At 50.6% G+C, this 12,785-nt stretch overlaps 1 protein-coding gene across 1 annotated transcript; it reads left to right on the top strand.

Moving 5' to 3' along the window:
• The first annotated feature begins 5,607 nt into the window (after positions 1-5,607).
• Positions 5,608-6,513, top strand: PRR18 (proline rich 18). The gene has a single exon (XM_012659302.1). It carries the CDS (start codon positions 5,608-5,610, stop codon positions 6,511-6,513), a length of 906 nt encoding a protein of 301 aa, XP_012514756.1.
• Positions 6,514-12,785: the final 6,272 nt, after the last annotated feature.

The following is a 12,785-nucleotide window of genomic DNA, read 5'->3' as shown; positions in this document are numbered from 1 at the left end:
CCACTCTCTTGCCTGATTGCTGTGGCCAGGACTTCCAGCACTATGTTGAATAGAAGTAAAACTTATTTTAAGCTAAAATCGCTTATGTGTAATAAAAAATAATATATAAATCTTTACAATTTTGAAATAAACCCACTCTTAGAAAAATAACATTTTCTGAATCAAATTTGTAATATTTTAAAGTGATGCAATAAAATTTACTTGAGGCACTGTGCAGTCTCTGTAGGCACAGGAGTGGGATACAGCCTCTCTCCTGAATAACACTCCTGAGTACGAACTGCAAGCCTCAGTCTCCTCACCTCAGGAAACGTTTAAAACAGGTTAGACTGGTACTGAGCTGATAGGCTCGCTGGGAGGAATGGGTGGACGGTGCCTGGCATACAGCAGTCAGGATACGGACTACGGAAAAACAGCGTGGCAGCTATTTGAGGGCACTGCAGAGGAACAGAGAAAAGGCTGCTTCTGCACACGCCTCACAACACCTCGGGAACGTGACGAGCTCGGAGCTGAGTGGAGCCACACAACAGGGGAGGCGGTTTCCAGTCCCCACCCCTTCTTCAGAGCAACAGAGAAAGCACGTCCCGTCCGCCCAGGGCCTGAGCATCACGGCTGGCAGAGCAGGCTCGGCCCGGCTTGGCAGGTGTCGGCAGAGGCGGTGCTGAGGGCCCCAGCTGTGCCGGTGACAGGTGTCAGCAGTCAGGACAAGGCTTGGTGGCAGCATCCCAGATCCTGGGGGTGTCGGTGGCTGGTATCAGTGTCAGAACTGGGCCCTCTGTATGGCAGTGACCACTGCCAACCTGTGGGGGCTTGTGTTCCCAAGCACGCCCTGTGCCGTTACCTTAGGTATACTTTATTCTGCTTTCTGCGAACTGTTTATGGAACAACTTAGATGCTTTTGGGGGGCTGAGGCAGCAAATTAAACTACGAACCTCACGTGGGAAGTGCTTAGTGTTTGTATTTAATGTATAATGGAAGGAATTGAAATTTCCAGGGAAGGACACAGTTGACAGCTGTTGTCAGTGCTACCTGGAGGTACCGCTGGGTCCACTTGGATTTTGTGATTAGCATCGTTATCTTTCACCCTGGCACTGTTTGTAACATATGACGACTTTTTCTGCCTAACTAAATTGCTCCAAGTTAGTTTCCTGTAGGCAGCCACTCGCTCACTATTTCTAAGTAAACCTTTAGTAGCATACAAAGTCCATCCATATTATATTAAAAACTTGTATTAATAGTTACTGCTTCTACCTACCATATGAGAGTATTGTGAGTACATAAAATATTTCAAAACCCACTAAGCTTTGCAAAAAAAAAGGTGTAATATAAACCTAAGGCATATCATTTTTAATAGCAGAGTTTGACTTTTCTTCCTGTGTGATCCCATGTTCCTATGTGCTCCCTGTGTTCCGGGTGGTTATAAGCAGGATGTTAAGTTTCTTCCAAAGTGGACAGCATGCTGACCGGCCAGGCTCGGGGTCCGTCTTTATGGGAGCTGAGGGTGCCCTGTGAGATACAGCCGGCAGTGGAGCACTTCTCAGTGTGTTCCAGGGACGCCTGGGGGTCCCACAGGCCCTCCAGGTGTGTTTTCATAGTAACACTGAGACGCTGTTACTCTCGCCTGTGAGCCCCGTGCACAGTGGCCTGTGATGGCACAGGACTGATCACCACAGGCGTGAGAGTAAGCTTGTCTCTCAGTTGTTTTAGAAAGTATTTTTATTAGAAGTATGTTAACAGGCCGGGCGCGGTGGCTCACGCCTGTAATCCTAGCACTCTGGGAGGCCGAGCCCGGTGGATTGCTTGAGGTCAGGAGTTCGAGACCAGCCTGAGCAAGAGCGAGACCCCGTCTCTACCAAAAAGAGAAAGAAATTAATTGGACAGCTAAAAATATATAGAAAAAAAAAAATTAGCCGGGCATGGTGGCGTATGCCTGTAGTCCCAGCTACTTGGGAGGCTGAGGCAGGAGGATCGCTTGAGCCCAGGAGTTTGAGGTTGCTGTGAGCTAGGCTGACGCCACGGCACTGTAGCCTGGGCAACAGCAATCTCTGTCTCAAAAAAAAAGAAAAAAAAAGTATGTTAACATAATGGATTTATTGTTAACATGTAATATGTTAATATTTAAAGTCAGTTTAAATTTCTAATAAGGTTAACATAATAGGTAGAGGCCACAAAAACAGCAGCTATTTGGGGTCATAAGTCATTTGGTCTTGAGACGGTATAGGTTTCCCACTGCTAAATTTGACTGGCTTAAAAAAAGAAAAAAAGAGGTGGTGTACATTATATGTGTTATATATTGTATTTTTACAGTAAAGTAAGCTAATATTATTAAGATAGTCATAAAAAAGAGGAAATATATTTACTCTTAAGTGGAAGTGGATTATCATAAAGGCCTTCTTCCCCATCATCTCCACGTTGAGTCGGCCAGGGAGGAGGAGGAAGAGGCGAGGTTGGTCTTGCTGTCTCGGGTGGCAGAGGCAGAAGAAAATCCAGAGATGAGCGGACCCTCCCAGCTCGTACCCGTGCTGTTCAAGGGTCAACTGTATTTGGTTTTGCTTACTTGATCTTTCGAATCAAATCAGCTTATCTGAGATAGTAAATTTAGTAACCTCAGATGAAATATAATCATGTATTTTAGAAATCAACTCTTGTAATCTGGTGAATCCAAAAATATGGTTCTGATAAGTCAATTTCAGTATTCTAGTGTTCACTCACTTTTTACTATTTAATATATAAATAGTTGTCACCATTGTGTTATGGGCGTGTCATGCAAAATCCCATGTAAATTATATGTTAAATTTGACTATATTTCTTGACTCAAATCACTTTGCAGGCACATCCCCTATTCTAAAGTTAAATTTGGCTATCTTCTTTAGGTGAGATTTCCTTGCTGGTAACTGTCACCAAGTCAGCCAAACAGAATGTGTAACGGATTCTTTAACAGCCACTGCACTGACTGAGAGCCGGTGACAGCCAGTCTTTCTAACTTCCTGTGTACAGGGGGCTGAAGATTTCAAGTAGCAGAGGGAGCTGGGCAGGGGACAAGTGACGCTGCCACTGGGTGCTTTCATCAGAGTCCAGACTGAAGAGCCTCATCAGAAATGGTCACTCCTCCACCTCTTCCGGGGCAGCAGCCCACCTCAAGGTACTGCAGCTCCTTAGCCCTCACTGATGGCCACGTTTGTTCTTGGGCTTCCCGGGGAGACAGGGAAGAGCAGTTGCCCTTCCTGCCTGGCCTGGGGACAAAGTAGCAAGTACCCAGCAGTTACTGTTCCGCCTCTCAAGGGTCAGGCAGACTTACAGCTTCCCGAGTCTCCAAGCGTCTGGGCTGGGACAAGCTGTCTAGGAGGACCTGGAGAATCCCAGTTCTGCGTCTGATCAGACATGCGCATCAATCTGATAAACTCTCACTTTCTCTTCTTGACTTACGAATGCCCGAATCTCTACTAGTTTGGGGGTGGGGGTGGGAGGTCACTTAATCCAGTGGCCACTACCAACAGATTTTTTCCTTGTCTTCTTTAGTGTAGTAGATCCCGTCTGGCTTTGGACTCACATGTGGGGATTGAGTCCCATCTCCTCCACCCCCAGAGTTGTGCGGTGTTTGGTGGGTGCCTCCCCTCTGTGGCCCCCGTGTCCCAGTGGAGTGGAGAGAGTGATGGAAGTTGGGAGCGTGAGTGGCACAGTGCTCTCCCGTCAGTATTCATTAGCTATTATCAGACCACCAACCCCCCTCACCCCCAAAAGCTCATTACTGCTGAAGCATCCTGTTAGGAAACGAGGAGAGAGGACCCCATCAGCCTGCCAATTTTGCACACTACTGAGACAAGCTTTTGAACTATGGGGTCCGTACTCAGATGTTGGGGTGTCCAGCTGTTTGTTGATTTTTCTCTGTAGCTCCCTCTCCAGCTGTGCCCCCAAAAGTGGTATCTGACAACTTCCCCCCCTAGCCCTCCCACCTCACCCTCTCTTCCAGTCCCCCACTCTCCTGGCACAGGACTGTCTCCCTGCTGCCACCATTGACATACATCCTCTTCCCACCCCACCCAGACGTTATGAAACCTGGGATGAGACCATGTTTGCTTGCAGCGTCATATGGCCTCAGCTGTCAAGCATATTAACAGGCTGCGCCCCGCCCCCCACCTGCCCCCAGGTCCTGGCAGGGATGGTGAGCTGGGAGCCTCGCTTGGCACAGTTTATGGAGAATATGTAAACGTGCCAGGTGGTTTGGGAGGGGCCGGTGGAGATTATGGGGCCTTAACCTTTTCCCCCACCCCAAGCACTGGTGAGAAATGTTTCTGGCCAATGTGTCAGTAGCTATCCAGTTCCCCTGAGGCCACCAACAGCCAAATGGGGGAGGTGCTGCTGCAGTGGGGGACCTGGGGGTGGTGACGCTGTGCTAATGGGACTGTCAGCGCAGGGCGCAGTGCGTTTACTCAAATCTGAATACGCTTTGGCGCTAACCTGGGGCCACAACCATCACACCACCTGGCCACGTTCCCAGGTTAGCCCAGAAAAGCATATCTGATGGGAAAGTATTTTGTGGACTCCAAGCAACTGATAATTATCCTTAAGTAACGCAGGGACTGCTTATATGAAAATCTGACCTTTGACGTATTGCTTTGTAATTGTTCAATCAAGTATTCATTTACTCGACAAACATTTGAATGTTGTAGGAATGTGTCACAACTAGAATGTAAGCTGGTAGTGAGGATTAGTCTAATTCTGAATCACTGCTATAGCGATCAATATCGCTTTGTTCACAGTAATTACTCAATAAAAGGACTTAATGTCTAACGTTTCCTAAGTCATCATCATTATATAACTGAAGCTGAACTCTTTTTGCCTATTCATAGGTAGAAAACTGGGTTTTTAATTTTAAACTGAGTCTTTAAGGAGTGTCGTTGACAGTATGCAAGATCCCCGCAACGTCTTTTCCCCACCTCACGGCCGCACAGCGAGATTTACCAGTTTCTGCCCCGCATATCAAAGGCACTGAGGTTATAAAGGGTTTTGTCTCTGACGTGCACGGACTTCTCCTATGCGTGAGGCACAGCCAGCTCCCCAGGGGCTGCTCCCCGCCGCCGAGAGGACCTCCGGCCACGGGAGAGCCGGCTGGGGGAGCTGGTGGGACGCCGGTGCCCGGGCACTGGGCACTGGCATGCAACAGTCGGTCGTGACTCCAGCCCGGCGCGGCCCGGGCTTGGCAGGCCGCGTCCTCAGCGAACGCGCTCGGCTCCTCCTCCTGCCGCCGGGCCAACCCCGCGCTGCTCGGTCGAGTGGACCGGGCGGCGCCGGGACGCGCTCGCAGTCGGACGGCTGAGGCGGTGCCCGCAGGGTCCAGCCCCGGGAGCACGCGAGTCGCGGGGAGCCCCGGCCCCAGGAGCGGGGAAGGGTGCGGGGCGCCTTCGCCTGAAGTCCCGGGTTTGGGCGCGGGATGTGAGGGCGCCAGAGATGCTGCGGCTGGACGCAGGTGGGTGTGGAGGGAGCCGGGGCCGACCCTCAGCGTCGGACGGGCAGGGCGCTGGGCCCGGCAGGAAACCCGGCCCCGCGCACGGTGACGAAGACCCCGCCTCTCCTTCCAGGGGACCGCTGACCCGCCGGCGCGGCTGCACCATGCCTTTCCCGCCTGTGCCGCCGCCGCCCGCCCCGGCCCCAGGGGTCCTCGCCGCGCGCCAGCCCCGGAGGCCCAGCGCGCAGCCCGCGCCCTCGCCGCCCGCCGCCGCCGGGGAGAAGAAGCGAAGGTCCCCGGAGAGGCCCGAGGTGCTTTTCTCCAGCTCCTGGCCCTCGGCCACCCTGAAGAGGCCGCCAGCCCGGCGCGGCCCCGGCCCGGCCAGGACTCAGCCGCCCGCCCCTCCGCGCGCCCCGCCCCAGGCCTCGCCCGGCCGCGCGCGGGCTCCGGCCACGTGCGCCTCGCCCCGGCCAGGCGGCTCTGGCTACACCCCGGCGAGGGCCGCCTGCGCGGGGACCTCCGCGGCGACTGGGGCCACCGTCTCGGGGAGCTCGGCGCGGGCAGGCGCCGGGCCGGACGACGCCGTGCGCTTCTCCTTGAGCCTCACCCCCGAGGCTGTCCTGGTCATCCAGAGGCGCCACCTGGAGAAGCAGCTGCAGGCGCGGCCCCGCAGGCCCTTCCCCTCGCCCTCGGCCGACCCCCGGCGCCTGCTTGCTCCCTGTCCCCTAGCCAGGGCCGCCAGTCCGCGGAGGGGCGGCGCCGCCAGCAGCCCCGACGCATCCCCAGCCGCGGGCCTTGGCCGCCGACCGTCGCGGTTCCCGCTGCTGCCCGGCGGCCTGCAGGCCCCCGAGCCCGGCCCCCGGCCCGCCGACCTGCGCCCGGTGCTCAAGGTGTCGCTGCTCAACGAGCGGCACAAGTACGACGACGTGGAGTACGAGGAGGAGACCGAGGCCCTGGACGAGGGCCTGGTGCGCAAGTGCACCGAGTGGCTGCGCGGCGTGGAGTCGGCGGCCGCCGCGCGGGACCGGGCCGGGCGCCTGGGCGCGCTGCCTCACCTGAGCACGCTGTGAGCCCGGGACAGGGCTGCCTGACGCCTGCCCGCACCTCCGGACCGCGCTCCGCTCACCTGGGCCCTCGTGGGAGATGCACATCCCCGTCTGACCGCCGTCCCGCTCCTGGTCCCTGTGCGCCGAAGAGGCCCGCGTGGGATGCAGGCAGCCTGTCTTGCCCACACCTATGGTTTCTCCCCGGAAGTCCACCTCTGAGCACCCACAGGTGTCCTTGCTTCTCGCGGGGGAGTAAGCAGCTGCGAAAATGCCTCTCAGCTGCCCACCCCCTTGTGCGTTTTGTGCCAGAGACACTCTGCCTGGGGGCAGGCCTGCCCTGGCCGCATAGCGCACGTGATGGCCGCCAGAGTGGCCTCCTGCTGCAGAAGTGGGACCTGGTGCCACGTTTATGATTTTCTCCCAGTCAGAAAAATGTTGAGGGTATTGGAAAGCCTGGAAACTCAAAGTTAACCCAATTTCGAATATCCAAAGAGGAGGGGTGATAATCACCAGGAACTAGTCGAACCCTGGTGAAAGCGCTTCGATGGAAACGCTGCTCTGTTGTTACACAGCAAGTGACTGGTCGCCGGCTTTGGCTCTGCGTGTTGGGTGCACACACGCCCGCAAAAACTCACACCCAAGCACTCACACATGCACACACACTCATAATCACACGCACACATATGCACACTCACAAGCCCCTCCGCAAGCAGTGTTGGGAGTTGTTCTCAATGGCTGGATTAAGGCGGAGCAGGAGTGAGGTGGCTTTTGTTAGAATCATCATCTTTATTTGAAGTGCTCACAGAATATCTTTTGTGCCAGGGAAAGAAAGGGTAACGGAATGGAGAGGGGAAATGCTGCGACCTGTGCCCCCCAGGCCCCACCCAGCGATTTACCTGAGAGGAGGGGGGAAGCCCTCGCCAGGCCAGGGGGAGCAGGTGTCTGTTTTTGGCATTTTTAATCACTGTGAAAACCAGTGATACCATGGCTTTGTACAGCTGTACCTAGTGATTAAAATTTTTCTATTTATTATTTGAATAATGAATAAACTCTCCTGCCTTTCAGTAACCATACACTTTCCCCACTAACCGGAGGCTGATTTCTAGGTAGTTCTTCCATGCACCTGGGTATATTTAACTCTTAAGGATGAGAGTGAAATAAAATGTAATAATCAGATAAGACTGGTTGCAGAAGAGTAACGTATTACCTCAAATTTTGACTTATTTTGTAAAAGTCCACGACTAGTTTAATGTTTAACTTGTTAGACTTTAATATGTCAAGTCTTAATTATATTTTAAATTGAAGCCTTACTTTTTTAAAAAAAAAAAAGCAATTTTGTATTTTTCTTGTAGAGATCTTTGCTCTAATCTCTCCAGTTCTAGACACAAATTTAGTTGGATATGAAACATTTAATCCAGCAGGAGCTAGATCAGCCGCCACATGAACTCCAGAGACAAAAACCCCACCCACTGAATAACTTCCTTTTCTGACCCCTGTTTGAGTTGGGAGATAATGTTCTCTTTTACTTACAGTGAATATATTAATAACAGAGGGGCAGAGTTAGCCCTGCCAAGTGGCTGTGAATGCTCCTGTCCCCACCCCAGATGACCCTTGCAGAGCTCAGTCCTGCGCGGGGCACGGGGTCTGCAGACCGGAGGGCAGGTCGGGAGTGGGTCGACCCTGCCCAAAGCTGGGCAGCGGCACGGCTTGGGCTCATCTTGCACTTAATGCAAACACGAGGTGCCCAGGCCCCACCCTTGGTGATGGTAACAACAAAAACATTTTGAAGACTTTCCTGGTGACACCCTAAAGGGACAGAGAGCTTGAAGTATCTTTCTGTCTTCCAGGCCTGAGCCTCCGGGGCAGTGCGTGGGTCTGTCTCTGCACCTGTGTGTCTACCTGTGCGTACCTGTGCACCCCGTCTGTTGCTTTGCTGGGATTCCCTTTCCTCCCCCTGCCCTCCCTGTCCTCCAGGTTCCTCATCCCCATCCCCCTTTCTTAACTGCCCACAATACAAAACTAAGCACATTTTTCTAATTTGTGTCTGTTAAATAGAGTTCGTGTGCCTTGTTCTTCTGTTTAAAAGCAGATGAGTAGGACTTTTATCTTTCCCTGGTTAGTGAACCTCAGTGAAAAGCAAAAAAGGTTATACACGTGACACACGTCTGTCCATTGCTGTTAATGACATTTTGAGAAAGTTTTCTAAGTCGCTGTGCTACGATTTCTTAACGCTTAAATAAAAGAGAAGTTCATGACTTGTGTTTCTTTCTGAGGAGGATATTGAAAACTGGTCAGGAAGAGATCACTGAGGCATTTAAAACTCACGTGAGATGGTTTCTCCTCTGGAGAGAATGGTGCTCAACTACGGTTCTGGAGTTTGCAGGGGTTGACAAAGCTCTGTAGGGTTTAATTACTGCTAGAAGCTACCAGGATGTGAAGAATTCTAATGATATTCAAATACCATATCATGAGGTTATTTAGCAGCGACATTTAAGCTTATGGGCTTACAAATCCCCGTGAGAGCCACATTCCAAATGCACTCCTGAAGATAGGCACCACATAACAAATTCACACATTTTAGGAAGCTTGTGGATCCCAGATTAACAACTCCTATGATATACGCTCACTGAAACATTTTTCTTGGCCGGGCGCGGTGGCTCACGCCTGTAATCCTAGCACTCTGGGAGGCCGAGGCGGGTGGATCGCTCAAGGTCAGGAGTTGGAGACCAGCCTGAGCAAGAGCGAGACCCCGTCTCTACTAAAAATAGAAAGAAATTAATTGGACAACTAAAAATATATAGAAAAAAAATTAGCCGGGCATGGTGGCACGTGCCTGTAGTCCCAGCTACCCGGGAGGCTGAGGCAATAGGATCGCTTGAGCCCAGGAGTTGGAGGTTGCTGTGAGCTAGGCTGACGCCATGGCACTCTAGCCCGGGCAACAAAGTGAGACTCTGTCTCAAAAAAAAAAAAAAAAGAAAGAAATCAAAGGGTTAGTTTAGATAGTGGCTAGGGCTATTATTAATAGATTATTAAATAGGGACAATATCAATAAATGTGGCTTGTCTTTAAATCTTTGGGTCCATAGAGAAAAAAATATTAATAATAAAAGTTGTCCTTGGAAGTAAGAAGGTTAGAAACCATGCAGGCATGTATGCACACGCTCCCTCTCCACCCCCCCAATATATATTGCGATATTATTATGAAATTCTCCCGTAGCTGCACCGTCCCATAGCGGGAAGTGAGAACTTCCAGACAGAGAAGCTCGCATGCCACTGTAGAAGAGTAAGTGCGTGTCAGTTCCAAAGCTGACCATGGATGACTTGATTCCATGTATTTAGAGAATACCTGGCCCTTTAAGGTAGGTTTTTATGTTGCTTTGCTTTACTTCTAGGAAAAGTAGATGCCAGGATGTCAGAACCTTTAGCTTCGTGGTTTCTCCTGAAATTGCACAATGCAATGCAAAGCGGGCGATCCATGGATCTGAGCAGATTAATCTTACTCTGAAATCACAGTGGGGCATCTTTTGTAGCACGGTTATTTCAGCCTGCTATGGTATATCATTCAAAGAAAGTCCTAAAGTAACAGTTTCTCTAGTAAGCAACAGACTTTTGCTTTGACACCAATGCACACGCATGCCTTTGTGGCCCTGGGAAACTGGGTTGGCGTAGTTCAGACCAGCGTTCCCTCTGTCCAGGACTGACTGGGTGAGAGCCTGCTCCTCCTGTGTCCTCGGGGCCTGGCCTCACGGCGGAGCAGAGACTGAGCACCTGCCTGGAGTGGCTTGGGAGCAGGCGCCGCACCAGGGCTAAAGTGGGCTTTGGTGGCCTGGAGACCGGAGTTCCCGCACGGACGAGCTGCCTCTCGTTGAATTTCTGTTTCCTCTTCTCTGTATGAGGATAATAATATGTAGGTGACCCTGGCAAGGATGACGACGAGGTAATGTGCAAAGGTTCAGGACAATACCTGCCTGTCACCCAGCTCAGGGTCAACTGTGATTTTTACTAGTTCAAAAAATCTTTACTATTCAAAAAACATCATTCTCTGGCACACATATGTACAAAATCAAAAGCCTCCCTGGGTACAATATTCTGAGGTTTTTCTCTCTAACCATTTAATGCACACCTTTGATGGGAGCTACACTTTCATTTCCCTGAGAAATAAAAAAAATTAATGAATCTATTGTGTTTTGCCTTCTTATTTATTATTTATGTCATGAACACAAAATTTAACTCTGAGCTTTCTTGGAGCAGAAGCAAAGTTAAAAATAATGAGTTATATAATCTCAATATCTAATAATAAGAAACACTAATGCATTACAAGAGACAAACTTATTTTCTTTTCTCTCTTTTTTTTCTGAGCCGGGAATCTCACTGTGTTACCCAGGCTGGTCTCAAACTCCTGGGCTCAAGGGATCGTCCTGCCTCAGCCTCCTGAGAAGCCGAGGCTACAGGGCATGCCACCACCACCTGACACAAACTTCTTCTTAGAGAAAATTATTTAGTGTTATGTATTTGCATTATGTGCAACATGACGGAAAGTATCCTTAAATGCAGATTCTGGAAGATGCGTAAATATCCTCTCCCCATTTAACCTTAATCAGCTCCTTCAAGGTGCTCTCTCCAAATACAGTCACACTGGGTGTTAGGGCCACGATTTCAGATGCTTTTTAAGGCCACTTACACACACAAACCCACCCCAATGCACACGTGTGCATGTGCGAGCAAACACACACACACAAACACATCTTTTGGGAGCACCAAGGTATGAGAAGAGAGTTTTTATTGTAACCTGAAAAGCCATTCCTTTAACCTTTTTATTTCTACATGCGAGAACATGGAGATGAGATTTAGCCAGTGGGTCTGAAAGGCTCAAGCCAGGTCTGAGGTCTGTAACCAAGTTGCGAAGATTTTATTCTCCCCCCACCTCTCATTTTTGCTTTTGTGTCTGTTTCCCTGTTAACTTCTGCTATGCATTTTTGACAGCCATGGGAGTGACTCGTGCTAACTCTGCACACATGGGCGAGTTTGTGTCTCACCTGCACCCCCCTTTACAGGTGTAGAAGATGGATCTTTGAGAGTAAAGCAACCTACACCTCCACCTCACGGTGACCCCATTCCAGAGCTGGGCTCCCCAGGTCTACCCGAGTGCCGGTTCTCAATCATTGTGCATCGAGCCTGCCTTGGTGCCATGGGAGACCACAGGGAGCACACAGGCAGGACTCACACACGGGGTCACCCCCGGGAACCTCCCTCACAGTGGGTTGTAGGGACCCTGAGGATTCCATGCAGCATAAGTTTAAAACCTCCAACAAATAAAGATCACAGCAGAAATCAACAAAATAAGACACAAATAGAAAATTAACAAAGCCCAAAGTTGGTTCTTTCAAAAAATTAGTTAGCTTAAGCAGCCCTTAGCAAGATTGATAGAGGAGAAAAAGGAAAAAAAAAATCACAAGTTATCATAATCAGGAATGAAAGAAGGGATGTAACTACAGGTCCTGTAGGGTGTGAGTTTTTTTGTTTTAGTTTTGAGATGGAGTCTTGCTCTGTTGCTGGGGCTAGAGTACACTGGTGCAATGAGAGGTCACTGCAGCCTCAAATTCCTGGGCTCAAGAGATCCTCCTGCCTCTGCCTCCCAAGTAGCTAGGACTACAGGCATGTGCCACCACACCACCTAATTTTTCTATATTTTGTAGAGACAGGGTCTCACTGTGTTGCCCAAGCTGGTCTTCAACTCCTGACCACAATTGATCCTCACAGTTAAGCCTCCCAAAGTGCTAGGATTACAGGTGTGAGTGACTGTGCCCGGCCCCCATGGGTTTCAAAAAGGTCGTCAGACAGGGTCATGAACAGAAAAAGCTGTAGGTCTGCAGCCCCTCCAGCCCACTGCCAACAGCATCATCCAGAGTGGGCACTAACACATGTGTTTTCCTCTGTCATTTTAGAAACATATTTTTTTTATGGTCAACATCTCATTTGCCAAACATTAAAAACAGCTGAGATACATGTCTGAGGCTGAAATTTTTTGATTTTGTGATCTTCTCTGTCAGCCTGAAGGCAAGGATGATTTCGCTGTTACTTCCCTCAGCAAGAGAGTAGATAACGCCAACACCTCCCACACACAGCCTCAAACATGTTGGAGGAAACATTTCCCTTTTGCAGAGGAGAGGAGGACCTCCCCGTCCCCAGGTGCTCCCCAGGCCTGTCAAGTCTGAGCAGGGGTGGGACTGGAGCCGGGCCCTCTGCCCTGCGGGTCTGTGCCTAGGGTCATTTACCCACCGTCTTTTCTGCCTTTTC

The sequence above is a fragment of the Propithecus coquereli genome, unplaced genomic scaffold, assembly GCF_000956105.1.
Source record: "Propithecus coquereli isolate 6110/MARCELLA unplaced genomic scaffold, Pcoq_1.0 Scaffold601, whole genome shotgun sequence".
In the NCBI taxonomy this organism is placed as follows: domain Eukaryota; kingdom Metazoa; phylum Chordata; class Mammalia; order Primates; family Indriidae; genus Propithecus; species Propithecus coquereli.
Note: the sequence above shows the minus strand (reverse complement) of the source record. Positions and strands in the feature narration are given on the sequence as shown.